General features: G+C 42.0%; 2 protein-coding genes across 5 annotated transcripts in view; one reads left to right on the forward strand and one right to left on the reverse strand.

The window, feature by feature from the left end:
• Positions 1–9: 9 nt before the first annotated feature.
• Positions 10–14325, reverse strand: wdr44 (WD repeat domain 44). Its single transcript, XM_036143193.1, has 20 exons — positions 13754–14325; positions 13013–13046; positions 11164–11244; positions 10453–11065; positions 8322–8470; positions 8072–8167; positions 6002–6138; positions 5820–5903; positions 5612–5718; positions 4868–5019; positions 4648–4786; positions 4489–4553; positions 4237–4353; positions 4029–4151; positions 2164–2355; positions 1979–2080; positions 1784–1899; positions 799–926; positions 589–723; positions 10–489 (listed from the first exon to the last, which is right to left on the reverse strand). Exons 1-20 carry the CDS (start codon positions 13822–13824, stop codon positions 401–403), a joined length of 2730 nt encoding a protein of 909 aa, XP_035999086.1. The 5' UTR covers positions 13825–14325; the 3' UTR covers positions 10–400.
• Positions 14326–18566: 4241 nt separating this feature from the next.
• Positions 18567–19410, forward strand: part of klhl13 (kelch-like family member 13) — a 50335-nt gene continuing 49491 nt past the window's right edge. For 2 of the 4 annotated variants that reach the window (XM_036143196.1, XM_036143198.1), the window contains exon 1: positions 18567–18680. The gene's annotated coding sequence lies outside the window, so the exon portion shown is untranslated. Of the gene's footprint in view, positions 18681–19349; positions 19373–19410 lie in introns of those variants that run through there. The other 2 variants (XM_036143199.1, XM_036143195.1) reach the window with 2 other exon arrangements.

The raw sequence follows: 19410 nt of genomic DNA on the forward strand, positions 1-19410 counted from the left end.
TTATTTAAAAAAAAAAAAAAAACAGGAGCCAGAGCTGGAAAACAATGACGGTGCTTTTGTGAAAACATTCGAATCTGAAAGTGTTCTGCTTTTCTTGGACGAAAATCTTTGTCTGAAATGTGAAAACCAAGGAAGGTGCTCATAATGGCCATACAGCTAGTAAGATGTTGGTGCAGATTCAGTTCCTGCTTCAACATCTGAGTGCCAAACCGTTCAGTTATCTGGTATGAAAGATAAAAAATAGAACTATGACAAGGAACCTCGCCTTGCCCGTTTTGTACAGTCTTTCTCCACACATTGTCGGAGGAAACAACCATCAGGCAGGTAAAGGAACGCCGTCTCCTCACCGCCGTCCTCCATCTTTAGAGCTGACCAGGCCCGCTCAGTACAGGTCAAGTGCTCAGTACTTTTTGACGTTGATGAAAACCTTAATCGCTCCGGTGAAGTCGGCAGAGAGCAGAACCTCGGTGTGGTCCGTTTTCAGGGCCCCTGCAAAGAAAGCCAACAATCCGCAGCACTGAAAAGCCGGTCGTCGCTCTGAGGCAAACCTTTAATGACTGAAACGAAGGGGGGGGGGGGGGGACAAACCTGATGGTATCGTCTCCGAGTCTGTGGAATCCAGGCTCTTGCGGTCTGCCTCCGGTTTCTCTGCCGACGTTTCTTGAGGAACGATGAGATCTGGATGTGGCGCAAATATGGCTGAGGTGACCACCGCGTTGTGTGCTGGAGGACAAAACCAAACCATTTTAGAAACGAGCTGCAGGATATTTATAACAGTCAATGCAGCACAGTGGCTACCTTTAATTCCTTCCCAGAAGTCATTGCGGTCTCGTCGTACAGATGTGAATTTGCTCAGATCATGGTAAGTGCTCCAGATGTACACGTATTTATCCTCTGAGCCGCTGACTATAAAGGAGTAGTCATGGCTGTAAGACAGAAACATCACGCTTTGAATGAAATGTATAAAATGATTCACAAAAATGGTCCAAATTCCAGATTTTTCTAGATTGAAATTACTAATCACCTCAGTCTATTGGTCCCGTTACTAAAGTACACATTCATAGATTATTCATAGTTTTACTACAGATAATTCAAGAGCTCTGACTCTATATACAGAAGCAAGGAAGGAACCGACAAACGGTAAAAGGAATAAACGAAGGGAAGATGGAAAAATTAATAAGAAAACAGCAATAAAAGGCAGAACAGAAATAAAGGTAAAAGAAATAAAGGTAAAAGAAATGAATGACAATAGGGAAACATTCAAGAGTAAAAAAAAGGTACAGGAAAAACTAAATGGAAGTGGGGAAGGAAGCAAATGGAGGAGAGGAGGAAATGAAGGGTGGCGATTCAACATTTAGACAATGGAAAAGGAAAAGTCAAGAAACAATTATTCTCCACCCCCCCCCCACCCCCCTGCGTTGTGTTGCAGCCACGCCATTAAAACATCCTATGAACCCTTTGCGTTAAAAAGTGTCAGAAATAATTAATATAATAATTTTTTTATAATATAATTTGAAATTCTCCTTGCAGGAATCATAATAAAGCTATTTACAAGCATAAATCAAGTGGAGCACTATGGCGAAAGCCATTTGCTCCACTTGTAAAAGCAAAATCTGTCGAGCTCTATCTGGCATTGAGACATCAATTCCTATTGCCATATTGCTAGACAGGACACTGGGGGAAAAAAAAAAAAAAAAAAGTGTCAAAACTAAATCATTTTCTCTTCGTAAATGTAGACGCAGCAGATTTCTGATTGGGTCGAAGTGATGGGAGCGTCTCTCACCTGAAGCTGGCTTTAATCTGGCTGCTGCTGTTGACGTAGCCCTTGTACTTCATGGACAGAGAGAGGTCCCGCAGGTCATAAAGGCGAATGCGGGAATCGTTTGAGGTAACCAAAATCTAGCGGAGCGGATAAAGTCGGACACTTAGCAAGCCTCCCTGCGAGGTTATCCGACATGCTGACGGAGGAAGACATTACCTTGTTCTCTCCAGGCAGAGGCTCGATGCCCGTAATTTTCCGGCCTACTTTGTTCCTTCCTCTGGTGGATCTCACGTGAATTTGAGTGTGGTATTTCAGTCGCTGGTGAATAAAGAGGAGAGCCGCATCAGCACAATGACGACTGAGGCTATCTCCAGGGTATAAAAAAAAAAACAACAGCACACCTCTGTGTCGTAAAAGATGCAGCGTCCGTCGTAGGTGCCGATGACCGCGTATTTCCCGTTCTGGCAGAAGTTGGCGGCGGTGATGAGTCGCGTCTGGCCGTCCACCTCGTTCCACAGAGCCACCTTCTTGTCTGGAATGTTCCAAAGTCGTAGTTTGCCGTCCAGGGAACCGCTTAAAAAGTATCGGTCGTCCTGCAAAAGACAAAGGAACAAACGCACCTGCTGCTGTAAAACTGGAAAACACGGCGCCGCATGGATTCACTCGTGGGATTAAATGTATGTTAAATCTGGACACACGAACAGTTCTTTTTCCCTAAAACTCATTTTGGAAAGACAATACATCAAACAACTAATGTTTAAAAAGAAAAGACAAGCAGACACGAGTTGTGGATTTCCTCTAATCTACACAGGGTCAATATTAAACCTGCTTTATCTAGTCTAAAACAGGTTAGGGTCATTACCTTGGAGGACAACCCATTTGATGTCAGGAGGAGATGATTAATTTATAGATCGGGTTCCCATTTTCATTATTTTATACACTTTGTGTAATTCCCCTGTTCCACTGCTAACATGCTGAGCATCAACATAATGCTGCTGCCACCATGCTAGGCAGCAGGCACGGTGTTCTTACGTTTTAATAGCTCTCTTTGACGCATCCAAACATTCTACCCATAGTGGCCAAATCTTTGTTTTCTCCCAACACAGCTGCTAATTTAAGTTGAGCAGACTCCCTCTGAGCCTGTGGCGATGTAAAACCAACCATTTTAAGTTCAGTTGTACACTTGGTAGTTCCTGAGCATCCTAACCAAAGCTCTTTTGGTTGTGGGTGATGGTTTGGGTGAGATGGTTGAAACTGGGGGTGATTTAACGAGCAATAATGGTAACATGCAATAAAACTGGTTTGGATTTACGTTTGCGCCTCAATCCTTTTTGAAAACGTAGAGAGAGAAAGTCTTCTTGAGAAATCCCACAAAGACGAGAGTTAAACTAACCAGCCAGGATTATGTCAGAGGCTTGTTGATGGCTAAAGTGCTTCTCTACAGGTCTAGGGGCAGGAAGATGGCAGCTAGCATGTCTGCAGGCCACACACATCCTGCACAAACTGTTTAGACTTTTTTTTTTGTGAAAAACCAGCCGCCACAGAGATTGTTGCTTCCCCCAGGCTGTCCCGCTGATAAACACCACTACTTGTTTAAGATATAAAAAGGCCGTACATTAAGAGCCAAGCAGGGTCTAAAATTAACACTCGCCAGACGCCAAATGCGAGTAATTTTCCGAGGGCTAGTTGCCACATAGCGAGTAAATGTTTGCACAAAATAAGTCTTGTTTTTCAGTCATTTGGGTGGATGCCTCCTTATGTTCCTCTGCTGTCAGCTCGTATGATGGCAACCGTACACGTACACAAACACGAGAACCACAGCAACTACTCCATGTTCGTTAGCTAACAGCTAGCGTTTAGCCCAGGCTAATTACGTAGCGGGATTATGTGGAGACATTTAGCAGGAGTCAGTCACAATTATTTATTTTGGCCGGCAAAAATATGCTTGACAAGTTCAGTATCTACCAGCCAGCTTGGCCGGTGAATCAGGAAGTTAATATCGGACACTGCAGCAAAGTGAAACCAAAGTCAAAATCCTTGTTTGTGTTCACAAACCTGGCTAATAAAGCTGATTCAGATAAAAGAAAACACTGTTTTCACGAAACTTGCTGAATGACTTAATAGTATAGTATTTGACCCGGATAAAAACAGTTCAAATGCATCGTTTAAAGCCTAAAATGATTATGACATCCATGAACCTCTCACTAGCGCTATAATAATACACGTGCGATCGGTGCCGGGGAAAACGCGTGGTGATCCAGCTTACTCTGGGGTGGAAAGCGATGGCTGTGACGAAGTCGATGTGCTGGAAGCAGCAGAGGCACTCTCGCCTGGATATGTGCCACAATCGAACCGTTTTATCCATGGAAGATGAGAGCAGGAAAAAGTTCTGGACAAACAGAATAAGTCGAGTTAGAGAAAAAAATGCAAAGGCAGGAGCAAACGTGTGTTATCATGGTGACCAACGTCAGTACCTTTGACCAGGACAGGTCCAGCAGATCAGCTGTGTGGCCCTTGTACTTGCAGAAGGGGACCTGACGGAAAGGAGCATTTCTGTCTTCTGTGTCTGGGTCCTCCGGGGCACAACTTGCCTAAAACGCAGGCAAACCATTAAGCAATATATCCTTGTAGGAAGCCGCTCTGTATCCAAAGTTAATCACTAAAAGCTGTGGCCAAAACAACAGATCATCAGAAAGCATCGCCTCGTGAAGTGCTGCTGAACTCACCCCTTGGTCTGTGTCGGATTTCGACGAGCACAAGCTTTCCTGAGAAGGAGAAGGAGAAACCCGACCTGGAGGACCAGAACGTCGAGGATGAGCCTCCGTCATTGTGCCGTACGTCCAAATCGGCACCGAACATACAATCCAAGCTGAAAACAAACGTACCTTCAGTGTTGTACTTCAACCTCATATTATTGAAGTAGTCGAAGGCACTCTTGAGGACCCAGATGCGAACGATGTTATCCTGGCCCGCAGTCGCCAGCAGTCTCCCACAGTGAGAGAACTTCATCGTCCAAACCGCTCCCTTAAGGAAAAGACGTGGAAGTTAAAAAAAAAAAAACACCGGCAGCGAGCCCTGATTTAGGGATAAATATGAGAGTCTCACCGTGTGCTCTCCGCTCAGGTCCTGCACAACCTTAATCTGGTCAAAGTCGAAGGGGCCCTTGAAGCTGTGAGCTGCCTTGAACTTGGCCGGCCTGGTGTACGGCATGCCCTCGTCGTCGCTGGATGAAGGATCGTCCTGATCCGTGTGGAACACTGCAGAGAGAGCACCACAATATTTACCTTACATCCGTCTGCACGGCTAAAACTGACGTAATTTAACACTTTCTATGGTGTCTGTGTCTCATTCGTCAGGGAAGTTCCCAACATGCACTCCTCCATGTGGGCTGATCACATGAAACCCTGATAAAACTGAAATTTGGGGTCGAATTTTGAGAATTTTTTTTATATATACTTTTTTAATGGAGCATCAGTGATACATTATATAATTTCAATTACAATAGACATGATACTCATATTTATATTTTAACCCCCCATCCCAAGAACATTTGACACCAATCTAGCAAGAGTAGATAATTGAAGGTAATACAAAAATTATATATATATATATATATATATATATATATATATATATATATATATATATATATATATATATATATATATATATATATATATATATATATATATATATATATATATATATCTCAAATAAATAAAGTAAGAATTTTGAGAATTTAAGCAAAAAATAATACTGGGAGTATGATCTCTATCACAAGGCACTGGAGCTCAATGTAAACAATCCAGATCCTGACTAGCTGTTCTAGCATGAACCTGCTAACCGTACCTTCATCGCGCACACTTTTCACTTTATTGACCGCCTTCTCCCCGTATTCCTCGGCGAGGTGCTTGGCTTTCTTCACCGACTTGCCCAGGAATTTTTTTAACTGGGTCCTGGATGAAAACACACAATTATACATTTTGGATCAGACCATCGGATGAAAAACAGAAAAAATAAATAAATCAATCAATCAATCAAAAATCAGCAGGATTACGTTCTCTGCTTGAGTTTTCCTCCATCCACGTCGGACAGCGGCGCCTGAGACTTTTCGTCGTCGTCCGACTGAGCCGCATCATTACTGGCAGGAGAGGAGGGAGGAAACATGGAGGCTTCCTTTAGGGTTGGTTAGAGTTTTAACCAGAGTTAATAGACTTTTTTTTTTTTTCTTTGCCTCACGTTATGTACTCCTTGGTCCTCCTCATGATGTGCAGCGTTAGCGGGTTGATCCCTGTAGGAAGTTTCTCCTCCGCTTGAATCAAGGGAATCTCTTCTCCAGTGTCTAGGTTCTTGATCATCACGCTGGCCAGGATTTCCTGAAGAAAAACGCCACATGGAAGTCGCTTTTTAATGGCAAAATAGACTCTGGCTGTGAATGTGGAGCTCTATTTGTGTAAAAAAATATTCAGGACAAACTTATTATTCAATAAAAACGTTAGCGGCTTATAACTGGAGCTCTGCTCTCGATAGACAGCGGTTCGTCGCTGAACAGTTGTGAATCCCGCGGTGTCGACTGTGGTCTGTCACTTAAACTCTGAGGACGGGCGTTTCCTCGTGTCACACAGGCAAACCCAGACCGCACGCTTTGATAAGTGTGGGGAAAATTAAAGTCACACTTTCAGAGCAGGGGCGTGATTTCTTGTTCCTCATTTGTAATGCCGGCCAGCCAACAAAAAGACGAGCAGAGAGAGACTTTAAGAGCGCAAAACAGTGCGATGAAACAAGAAGGTTAACGTAAAAAAAAATAAAAAATCTACATGATTTTCATTATTAAAAAAGGAACCCTGAAAAGTGTGCCAGTCATTTGTACTCATCCCTACTTAATTGTGTTGTTGACCCATATTTCACAACACTTACAGCTGCAAAACCTTTGCTGTGTGTCTCTATAAGCTAATCTATGCTAACATGCTCTGACCCTCAGTAGCTCTGGCTCTTTATTTAGGGAAGGTGAACCTCCATCCCAGGCTAAGCTCTTTATCAGCCTCTAACAGGTTTTCTGCCAGTGAGCGGCCTGTATACACCTCCATCCATCTGGCAATAGCCCTGACCAGCTTCCCTGTCTCTGCTGAACAGCGTAACACTAATAGTTGGCCAGCCAACAGATTCTCCCTCCTGAGCTGAGGCTCTCTGCAGCTCCCCCAGAGTTACAGTGGACCTCTGGGCTGTTTTTCCCTCATTCACGCTCTGTATTCTCCTCAGCCTGTCGGTTTAGGTAGATGGCAGTGATGGCAAAAACTGAAAAGATGGTTTCAACAGAGCATCTTGTTTTATTACCCACCTCTGCTTAAAGGTCACTTTCTTTCAGGTGTGTTGATCCGTCTTTATGAAGATGTTTGTGATGCGGACGCCATTTGTAATGAGTAACTTCTGAAGGTAGCTGGTGGCACTGGACTTTATTTAAAGGTATCAGCGTAAAGGAGGCTGAACACAGCGCACTTTCCCTTTTTTATGCACCGCTTTGTATCGCTCCATCACATAAAATCCAATTTAAACACTAAAATTAGTAAATGGAATGTGATAAAATGAGAAAAACTTCCAGGTGGTATAAATAGTTTTGCAATGCATTGTAAATGTGTTAATTGTGCTTTTTTCTATTCCATTCTAGCTATAAATTCCCTTTTGATTATTATCGGCAGGAGAAAAAAAAAATTGTTTTTAGGACAACCATCCCAGAAAACGTTAAAATTAGTGACGCCTCATAGGGCTGGACGATATAAAAAAAAGAAAAAAAAAGCATATAGATAAAATAGAAATCGTATTGATCGATATCAATAATTATCAACAAATTCAAAACATGTATTGTAAGTGCAGCCCTGGTCATTTTATGCTGTTGTTTAGCGACCTATTTTTAGATACAGTACTAACAAACACTGAATTCAAACTCAACCTATTATTCAACCAACTTTTTACCAAAACTAAGTTTAAAAAAAAAAAGAAAAAAGAACACGGGCTCTCTGAACTCTTTAAAGGGGGCGGAGCTTGGTGACGGAGCTTCTTTTGTCTGCGTTTGTGATTGGTTGGGAGGTAGGTTAATATTACGACTGTAATATTAACCTACATGATAGGCTAGAATGCAAAAGGAAGCAAAACAGTTATTCTATTGTATGTTTTATTAACCTTTTTTTCCTATCATCGACATACGTCTATCGATCGATACATATCGTTACTGAATTATTGTCCAGCCCTAACGCCTCGCTTCACTACCACCCGCCACAAACCGAAAGCAGGCGCACACAGAGCGACTCTTACTTCATCGGTCAGCTCTCGGCCAGAGTTGGAACGTGGACGCTGAGGGCCGGGGGTTTGTCCTCCGCTCTGAGATGACGCCTGTTCATCCTCATTTTCCTACAAATCAAACAAATGAAAAGAGAAAAAAAAGAAGGAATGGTGCATTAGAGAAGCGAATTTCTCCACCTTAGATAATGTTGTGCAGTAAATACAAGCATGAATAGAGAAAAACTATTTAAAAAAAACCAGCCCAGTCACCAGGCTCACTGACCTGTGCCGTCACCACCTTGTCTCCGCTGGTGGCGCTGGCCAGGTCCAGGGAATGCTGCAGATCTTTAGTGAGACACCTCACTGTGCTGGAAGGCGACATCAGGCCGGAGGGCTCCAGAGAGTCGCAGCTCACCGCGCTCAACGCAGACACTGGCCAAATCACACAGGCAAGACACGTTCTCAGAAACCAGTGCTGGTGTTTTTGTTTTCCAACAGGATGACGGACGAGATTCAAAACGAAACGCCACAACGTAACAACACGTTTTATTCATTTCCCCGAGGGGAAACTGAAACGGTGCGCTGTGACGTGTCGTCAACGTGAAGGCGTGCCGTCAAGCTCGTCTGCTGTTCTACCAGAACCGAACCGTAGACGAGCTCCATTCTCAAGCCCCTGAGGGTGAGGAACGCATTTAATATCTTTGAGAACTATTTTTATTTTCATTTATTAGATTACTTTTAGATACAGCGGCTGTCAGAAGTGTACACACCCTGTTAAAATCCCATTTTGTTGTGGTGTGAATAAATCTGAACCTTTCCCACCTATATATAGAATCTGTTGGAAGGAAAAAAAATAAAATAAAATAATCTGATTACCTGGTTGCACGAGTATGCACACCCTTAAACTAATACTTCTTTGAATTTAACTTTAGGTGACCAGCATGCTAGATCTTTAAGGATGTTTGTCCTCTCTACCTTGGTAAAAATCAGACACTGAGGACACCGCCGCCGTCTGCAGGAGACCCCTCAGACTGTCGGATGTAGTTCTGGACTCCGTCTGGGTCTGTCTGAGAGTGCATTTTGCTCTCATGAATCATAATATTGGTTTTGGCTTTTGTCTAAATTCACAGTGTGGCGGAAAACTAAACTCGTCTCCAGCGAACACATACCTGAAGGTTTTGAGCTGACAGAGAGATATTTGTAACCGTTTATCATTTCTTTATCCACCTTGGTAAAATTCTCAGTTCCATCTGGGGGGGACAAAAAAGTAACTAGAGCATAATATAGAGCAGACACCCTGTCTACTTTTAAGACTAATCTTAAAACTTTCCTTTTTGACAAAGCTTATAGTTAGAGTGGCTCATGTTACCCTGAGCTACCTCTATAGTTATGCTGCTATAGGCTTAGGCTGCTGGAGGACATCAGGGTCTATTTTTCTCACTCCACTGATTTCTCTCTCTTTTCTCTTCATAGTAGGTACACCTGGTCTGGCGTTCTGTTAACTGTGACATCATCCAGAGAAGACATGTCACCCGCTATTACCATCTAATGTAGAACAGATTACTGGATCAATGTGAGCTTCTGTGCTTTTTTGTCTCTCTTGTTGTGTCTCTGCTCTGTCTTCTGTAACCCCAGTCGGTCGAGGCAGATGACCGTTCATACTGAGCCCGGTTCTGCTGGAGGTTTTCCTTCCCGTTAATGGGGTTTTTCTTCCCACTGTCGCTTCATGCTTGCTCAGTATGAGGGATTGCTGCAAAGCCATGGACAATGCTATATATATATATATATATATATATATATATATATATATATATATATATATATATATATATATATATATATATATATATATATATATATATATATATATATATATATATATATATATATGTTGTTTTTGACCCGTTTCCACCTTTTGTTTTCAATTACTGTGGAGGAGATATGGTTAAATAATGCAGGTGTTTTTCAGCTGACCTGTGTCGTAGAAATGTTACATTAAAGTGGAAAAGGTCTTGAAATGATTCACCATGTTGTGACTTTCTATCCCCCGAAAAACCTGGCATTTTACCAGGGGTGTGCAAACGTTTGAGATGAGTTAAAAACACGAAGATAATCTGAGGGGGGAGGGGATGTGTGAGTGTTTGCAAACTTTCCACGCCTCAAACTTTTCACCAATGTTTTCAGGCACTGGAATAAAGTTTCCTGCTCTCCTGTTAATAATTTGCTCATTCTTTGACTTGTTCAAACAAACCAGAAGCTTTAGACCCTGTGTCCATATAAAACAGCCCCTGCTCTAAGGATTTACATGCGGTTCTATTGTAAACACTTTAAAACTGCTTCTACATTATTGTTGGGGTTGAAGGATGGGGGGGATTTAGTCTTAATTGTTGAGGAACCCTCCCATGTTCTCTCACCTCCCAGTCCACTTGGCCTCACGCATTCCTGAGACATCCTGGATGGCAAGCTGCGGCAAGACGGCGGCGGGGGTCTCGGCGGGGGAGCGGCGCCGGGAGGCGGCGGCCGCGTCGGCGGAGGCTTCTTTGTGCTGGCGACGATGTCGGGCTCCACCGTGAATTGCCGGGGGGGCTTTAAAGGCCCCGGCGAGTCCGCTTTAACCGGCCTGTCTGTTAAGGGAACCTGGTCCAAGATGTCCGCCGGTCTCTGCTCCGTCTCGCCTTCCGTCACCACAGCAGCGCCGTCGGCCTGGCTGTGGGCGATGGTGCTGGTGAGGTCCGGCGGCTGCACTCGGTCTTGTGACTCCGCCGACGGTCCCGGCGGGTTCGGGGGTTCGGGATCGGCTAGAGGGACCTCTCCGTTTGGGGTTCCGCTTCTCTGCTGCTCCTCCGACCCCTCGACCAGTTCAGGCGCAACAACCAGGACCGTCGTCTCCATGGGAACCTCCTCGGCGTCCCGCTCCTCCTTGGGCTCTGAGCCCGCATCGACCTGGAGCTGATCGAGCAGCTCAGCCACCTCACAGACATCAGCAGCACATCCCTTCTGACTCTCCTCAATGATGCTATCGATGATCTGGCAGCAGAAGACAGGAGTTGGTTTAAACAGGACTACAAATACTAGTTGTCAAACCAAACCATAACAGAGCCCTGCTTTGTTTTTTTTTCTTTTACCTGCAGAGGATCATCCTGCTGAGTTTCCGACGTGGCGCAGCTTACGTTTTCCACAGCATTCACTGAAGCTTCTGGTGTCTCCTTAAAAAACGAGAAATAAAAAGCGATGTTTAAGTTGGAGAGGACATTTAGAACATCTTAATGATTTTAAAGTTGGGGGTTTCTGTTTGCTAAAGCTTGCCATTCATTAGAATAAAACCCACAGCTTTTTTAATGTAGAGGGGCCACACTGCAAAAACGGAACTAAAAGTACGTAACATTTTCTTAAAATGTGTGTCTTTTTCCTTGATTTGAGCAGGTAAATAAGATGATCTGCCAATAGAATAAGATTTTTGCACTTAAAATGGGAACAATTTATCTCCATCATCTTATTTCAAGTGCAGTATGTCTAATTATCTTATTTTAGGGGTCAAAATACTCATTCCATTGGCAAATAGTCTTATTTCCCAGCTCAGATCTAGGACAAAAACACTAATTTTAAGAACATTTTACTTATTTTTACATCAGTTTTTGCAGTGCAATGTTTGATTCTTTTATGTTGCACTTTTTAAAATAAAAAACTTAATTTAAAAAAAGCCAACAATCAGGACTGATTCTCCGAGGTCCCAGCTGCCAAATCCAAATTTCTTTATATCCTCAAAAATATAAAAACACACAGAAAAGTGCTGCTAGTTCCTTGACAGACCTACATCTGCATCCAACAGAAAAGGAATTACAATGGCTCAAATCCTCTTAATCCTTATATAATGTTTGCTAAGTTCAAATACAACTGCTTCCAAGTACCTGTTACTGACTGATGGAATTACTTATAAAAACAACTGAAAAGATTAAAGTCATCGGCAGCAGTTTCTTAACACAACATTTCATAAAATCGTGGAAACAGGGGAGGACACCCTGTTCGAAGCATCCTGCAGAAAAACCTCCAGGTTCATGCAGCAGGTCTTAAGCGTACAAAACATTAGTTTTTAAACTTGGAGGATCGCGAGTCGCCGCTTCTGGACCCAATTCGGGCTCAGATCCACCTGTTCACTTCCTCTCTGCACGGACGGAGCTAACCAAGCCCAAATCGTCTTGGATGACTTCATCCCGATATGTCAAGTCGGCTTTTCACCAAACCCTTTGCTCAGTATCAAAGGCAGACGATCTCCACGTCGGCCGCATCTGTCTAAAAGACGTTGTTTTATAGAAAAAGAGTTCATCTGGCTACGATTCTGCACCTGCAGCAGCCGCTCCTTCTTTCTCCACCTGTGCTGCAATAAACGGTAGCATCTAACCAGCAGAAACTAGGCTAGCCAACTCCGACGTGGAGTTCTCAAGAGCATTGCACAACTTGACCTCAGGAGGAACATGCAGGGACATGCACTCCTGGGAAGACTGGCAACAGTACTAAAAAAACAAAAAAAACAACAACACATGAAGCTTTGTCTCAATAGTCCAAAGGTTTCCCACAGATACAGGGGGAGCAGCGGTTGCCTCTTTAGGCGTCTGCTGCTCAGGCCTGGCAGTGTGCTATAAAAGGGCATTAAAAACTGAAAATAGACATGAGGGGAATCAATAAGGCCATGTGATCAACCAGGGAGGCGTAGTTGTAATAAAACACGAAGCAACGCAGTAGCAGCCCCAAATAAGCGAGAGTTAAAACAAACTTCTGATGGACCACATCTTCTCATTTTTTTTTAGCCTGAATTTCTCTGGAAGCAGCAGAGAAGCCTTTATTTATCTTTTTTCTCCACCCTCTGCCTTTTATCTTAGCTCTTGGTGGCTGTATAAGGACAGGGTCCTAAAAGCTTAGGACTTTAAAGGAGCATCGCCATCATTTCAGCAGTATTTTGAGTTCAAATAAACATACCTGAGCTGAAGGAATGACAAACTTTGCAGGCGACCTGAAACGATAAAAAAAAAGATGGTTGCAGAGATAAGTGCAGTGAAAGGCAAACATAAGAAGAATGTTAAAACAGAACGTGTTTCTCTTTAATAATTACTGCATAAAAGAGCCCCTTTAAAGCTGATCTGCAGTACTTTGTTCCCAGCTGGGCTCTACGGTAAAGGTGTGAATATGACTTTAAACCCTTCTAGCTGATATTTAGTAAATAGGAAGTAGGGGGGGGGTTGAGTTACAAGGAGTGATCCAGACACCATGGAGGCCATCGCCGGTGGCTGTATCTCTGATGTTTTTTTTCTGGTCATTCCTGACAGATAACCTTTGGGGTGTGGAGGTGGAAATTCGCAGAGCAAGCCTTCTCCTCCTGGCTGACGGATCCCCCAGACTGATCACGTGACCGAGCCTCTCCCTCTTCTGACATTTACCAGCTGCTGAGCTCAAGCAGCGTACGACACGTTTAAACTAAAACATGTATGGTGGAGATGTGGGAGGAAAACGGTTATGTAAACTCAAACCCGCTTCTGTGTGTGTGTGTGTTTTTTTTTTATGTTTTGGAAACTGTTACAGAGGTTGTAAATTGAGCGGCGCTATTTGCATATGCAAACAGGAGCTGTCACTGAGTATTTGCATGTGACCCACGGTTAAAAAAACGAGCAACTGTGCGCTGAATTCAAAGAGGAAATAATTTTTAAAAAATGGTTTTCTTACTCTTTTGGAGTCAAGCTGACGTCCTCTGGAGCATCGTAGAATTCTTCGTTGTCGCTTGTATCCGACGCCATGCTAACGCCAGCCTAGCTCATCAGCTAGTCCGACTAAGTCGCTAGACAGCTGTGTCAAAGCTTAACCGGAGACTCCCGCGGCGTTGCACACATGCGCTCTCTCTTTGAAGTCCTGCCTTTTATTAAAACTAGCAATGTAACTGCGGCCGAGGCTTGGAAGGGGAACAGCCTCTCGCTCGGCTAACCTAGCGCCATAGTGTTAGGATATGCTAACCAGCTGACAGGCTAAATGTATCCCGATGCTAACGTAGCCTCCTGCCTGTTTTTAAATCTGTCCCAATCACAGCAAAGCGCCGAGCATGAAATCACAGGTTGGAGGCGAACCTCTCGGCCGCAGGGTCGCTCTCGGACAGCTGTTAAAGCTCACGAGGACGCGGTGAACGACGCCGCGAGCCAACCGTTAACTTAAAACAACAATATTTTAACGGTGAATCCATGGAGCGTAAACGGGTGGGTCAATAGGCGGGTCGCAGCTCCTTCTACTCCGCTGTCAAGACACTTCAACGTGGTTTAGAGACATCACTGCCCTCTAGCGGGGCCACGAGGAACAGCAAGAGAAAGCAACAGCGGAAGAACAAAACAAAAAACTATGTAAGTGTAACGAAAAAACGTTTGAATTCTAAAATATTATATTATATTATATTATATTATCCATCCATTTTCTAACACGTCTATCCCTTGTGAGGTCGCGAGGGGTGCTGGTGCCTATCTCCAGCTGTCTTTATTATATTATATTATATTATATTATATTATATTATATTATATTATATTATATTATATTATATTATATTATATTATATTATATATAATTTTATATTATATTATACATAAAAGAGTAAGGAACCTTTATTTTTATGTAGCACACATTAGGTCGTATTATATTATATTATATTATATTATATTATTATATTATATTATATTATATTATATTATATTATATTATATTATATTATATTATATTATATTTATTATATTATATTATCCATCCATCCATCCATCCATTTTCCGAACCGCTTAATCCCTCATGGGGTCGCGGGGGTTGCTGGTGCCTATCTCCAGCGTTCACTGGGCAAGAGGCGGGGTACACCCTGGACAGGTCGCCAGTCTGTCGCAGGGCATATTATATTATATTATATTATATTATATTATTTATTATATTATATTATCCATCCATCCATCCATCCATTTTCCGAACCGCTTAATCCCTCATGGGGTCGCGGGGGTTGCTGGTGCCTATCTCCAGCGTTCACTGGGCAAGAGGCGGGGTACACCCTGGACAGGTCGCCAGTCTGTCGCAGGGCATATTATATTATATTATATTATATTATATTATTTATTATTATATTTTATTATATTATGTTATATTATTATATATTATTTTATGTTATTTTATATTATATTATATTTTATATTATTTTATATTATGTTATACATAAAAGAGCAGGGAACCTTTATTTTTATTTAGCGCACATTCGGTCGTATTATATTATATTACATTATATTATACATAAAAGAGCAGGGAAACCTTTATTTTTATTTAGCACACATTTGATCGTATTATAATATATATATATATATATATATATATATATATATATATATATATATATATATATATATATATATATATATATATATATATATATATATTATATTTAATGAATATGTTTACTATGTTATATTGCACTCTGCCTGCAATAATAACGAGACTGGGGTTGCTGCTGCTTATCCTAGCGGTGCACCCAAGACAGTGCATGTCACTGTAAATCACAACTTATTTCAGTTGAAACCCACATATATGGACCCCAATAAATATGTGGGTCCCGTTTATTTTCTTATTAGTCCCTCTGTTGGATATGTCCCGGACCATATAATTGAATCTTTAATTGTCAGTATTGATTAAAACTCAGAGTCTTAGTTGAATGCAATCTGCAGTACAGAGCTTAAAGCACAACTCTCAGGGATGTTAAGTTATCAGTCCATCTGATTATATAGCCATACACAGTAATGAATTTAATCAGTGAATTTAATAAGGGCTCAAGTCTGTGAAGCATTTTCTTATAAGCGTTTTATCATTTTTCTGAAGGTATTGCAAATGTTCTTAGCATCCTCCCAGCGACACCTATAGTAATTTATTAGAAGCAATAAGTGAGAAAATGTCGGACCACTGTTGAATCAAACGGGTGAAACTTTGCATAAAATGACAAAACATGTCTGATTTACCCAGGACAATAGTTTAGTTTCATAAACCTGATACAAAAACACTACAGAAGATCACTTTGGGTCTAGCAGCCGCCAGCCATGCCGAGATTTCTCATTTTATTACATTTTCAAGTGAGAAAATAATTCTGCTTCATCCATTGTTTCTAACCATTTACAAATATGTTCATATCTTAGGAAAATTTTAGCAAGACTAACTCTTCCTGCAAGGTAACAGAGAACGTATTGCAGTAAAGCAACAGTGGCAACCTCTGTTCAACCAAGTAGCCCACTTCTGCTTCATGCCTTTTCCTTTTGTGCCTTATTTCATCCTCACTAATATCATCATTCCCACTGGCATCTTGAATCATTACTGTGTCTACCTCTTTGTCAAGACAAAATTACCAGCAAGCGTGATACATCTCCAACAGTTGGGCGTATCCACGGGACTTGGGACATTGTACACAGTGGAATATATATTTACCTGCAGATCACAAGAACATTCAACAGTGTGGTCCTTACTGAAATCACTGATTTAGTAGTAAAGATGCTCACATGTTATCACCAAATTTAAGGTGTCTTTATTACGCTCAGTCAATGCATTCATAGTTTTAAGGTCAATAAGTTTGTTTTGTTGACTACACTAAAGCACTGGGGTGATGCAAGAGTTGAAACAGTGAAAGGCTCATATCTTCAATAAAGACACACGTTATCTAGGTCCCTGTTTATGTATACTTTTAAAGCGTAGACTTCGGCATTGAACAGCTTTTTTTTTCTGAACAGTCTTTTATTTCCTTGATGTTGAAGAACAACATTCTTGATTCTAGAATGAAACATGATTTTGTGTCGAGCACAATCATTTTTTGCGACTTCGTGTGTTTTAATAATACAACTGATATGAAATATGTGTTATCTGCTCAGGGTTCACATTCTAGCACATCAGCGTTTTTGAGGCTGCAGTGTTGTGTGTCTAACCAGGTCAGTAGCACAAAAGCACCTCAGGGGTGGGTACCTCCTACTTTTCCTGAGTAAACCTCTGACTTCAGGAAGAAGCCAGCGTCCTGTCATCTGCAGAGACTTCTCAAACACCACTCCCATCGTAGGGGAAGTAGAGGTGAAGGAACAGTAAAAACACATCTCAGTGTTGAGGCTGCTGTGGTCAGTACAGTCTCAACTACAATCATCAAGCAGTTATAGAAAGCCAATGCTGGTCTGAGGATAGATCTGGAGTGCCTGTAGCTGATTGTTTTGATTTTTTCCTTGGCCTTCAGCGGAGCTTGAATTATTTGTTTTTTTCCCTCATTAATCAGCTGTGTACTTTGTTTTCATGTCTGTTTTATTTTTATTTTTTTAAAATGTCATTATTTATTGATATGTACAGCATTTTGGTCAATGATCTGTTGTTTTTTAAAAGTGCTTTATAAATAAATTGGATTTGGATTTAAAGAACAATGCTTCATAAAATGATTAACACAATTGACAACTTTGAGCAGCTTTTTCATGTGACTGGAAATTAAACAATAAATTCTCTTTAGTCAGAGGCCTCGTCAACAGTTGAGATTTAATTTATTTTTTTTAGTTCTGGTGAAAGGAAATCTTTAACGCTCCAGCCTACCAAGAAATTTTGGGAAACTTTTTGGTAATAGTGTTGGGATGGCCCCTTCCTGTTCCAACGTGACCTGTAGCACCTGCACACAAAGAAAGGCCCCGAAAAACAGATGAACGAGCTCGATGCAGAAGAACTTGACCGGCCAACACAAAGTCCTGACCTCAACACAGTAGAAACACCTCTGGGATGAGTTAGCGTTGACATCAAGCCAGGCCTTCTTGTCCAACATCTGTGTCCAACCTTACAAATGTGTTTCTGGAAGAATTGTCTCACCTTTCCATAGACACACACCTCAGCAATGTGGAAAGCCTTCAGAGAAGCATTTAAGCTGTTAAAGCTGCATAGGGCATCAAACCTTACAGCTTGAGAATGGCATGTGTGTGAAAGTGAGTGTCCCAGAGTACTTTAGGCAATATAGTATGATTTAACTTCAATGTTAGTAAAGTGTTACTGAACTGGATTTAATTGACTTCCACATTCAAACACAAATAGCTTCTGAGACTCATCAAGATATATGCAGTTCTATTGCAAAAAAAAAAAAAAAAAAAAAGGTTTTACTTCTGCTTTTGTACACCACATTATGTGTTATGTAGTAGGGTAATGAGGAACAAGGCACAGATGTAATACTCTACCACATTTACATTACTTTCCTTCATCGTTTCTTTCGTTTCTCTTGAACTATTTGTATGTAACACACGTATGAGTTTTTTTTTTTTTTTTAATACCTGAAACGTTTTAATATGCAGATTTATGCAGGGTTCATTGTCGTTTCGCTACCCGTTTAAAGAGCACAGTACAGCCTGTTCAGCCTGCCTCAGCATGCCGACTCTTCCTAAAACCACTTTATTTAGTAACGGAAGTTTTGAACCAATGGCAGAAGATTGCCAGAGCCTTCAGCCAATGGGAAGTTTCGTTGTTCCCAGCTCTGCAGTAAACCACCACGGCATTGGATTTTAGGGAGGAGGAGGGCGGCCCCAGCCTCGTAAGTGGATTTCAGGGGCTTGGGAAGGAAAACAAGGACGCTGGTAACGTTATCTGGCTTCGAAAGGTAATGGAAATATGTTACTGAAAAGTTCGCGGAGTGCGTGGGGGGAAAAAAGCGGGACGAAGTGTTGGGAATGCCGTGCGTTGCGTGTCTGACTGAGCCCACACCAGCTGACAGTTGGGCACAGGCATCTGCTGGCTGTTGCATATCAATCAACCAGCCAGACTAACTAAACCAACTAACTTATGGCTGGACACCGGTCAGCTACGGACCCGGAGAGCAACCGACCCAGCCCGGCCACATTTGGAGAACCTTTTCCAACTCGTACAACCATATCGTGGGCGAGTCTGTTACCGAGATTGTTTCGGCTAAGCCCCAGCGCCAACGTTAGTGTCGGCTAAGCTAGTTAGCTGGAGCCTGAATCCCAGAGGAGGAGACTGGACCGACATTGAGAAGGCAACAACATGGCCAGAAACCCAACGAAGGCTTCTGACAGCGTCGGCCGCTTCTGTCCGACTAGTTTCGTTTATTGTTTTCATCATTTTTTTTTTTAGCTTTTAAAGCTAGCTAGCAGACAAGTCCGCGCCCAGCCTGAGGGAAGCTTTTTAAAAAAACAAAACAGTTTTAAGTTTTAAAAAACACAATTCCAATGAGATCTGTTGACATCGCTCTGTTGTTGTTTTTTCTTTTTCTTTACCAAACTTAAAAACAGTGTGTCATAATAACAAGGATCAAACTTGAACAGCAAGAACCAGGTGAGATCACTTAAAGGGACAGGACCATGGATTTGCCA

The sequence above is a fragment of the Fundulus heteroclitus genome, chromosome 11, assembly GCF_011125445.2.
Source record: "Fundulus heteroclitus isolate FHET01 chromosome 11, MU-UCD_Fhet_4.1, whole genome shotgun sequence".
Classification (NCBI taxonomy): Eukaryota; Metazoa; Chordata; class Actinopteri; order Cyprinodontiformes; family Fundulidae; genus Fundulus; species Fundulus heteroclitus.

Bases quoted from the DNA above. Each gene is read 5' to 3' on its own strand.
- wdr44 (XM_036143193.1), bottom strand. From the start codon at position 13,824: ATGGCGTCGGATACAAGCGACAACGAAGAATTCTACGATGCTCCAGAG. The intron at 2,356-4,028 runs GTAAGCTGGATC...TGTCTTTTGCAG, and splicing joins CCATCGCTTTCCACCCCAGA to GACGACCGATACTTTTTAAG. The intron at 927-1,783 runs GTGAGAGACGCT...TCTGTCTTACAG, and splicing joins CAGATTAAAGCCAGCTTCAG to CCATGACTACTCCTTTATAG.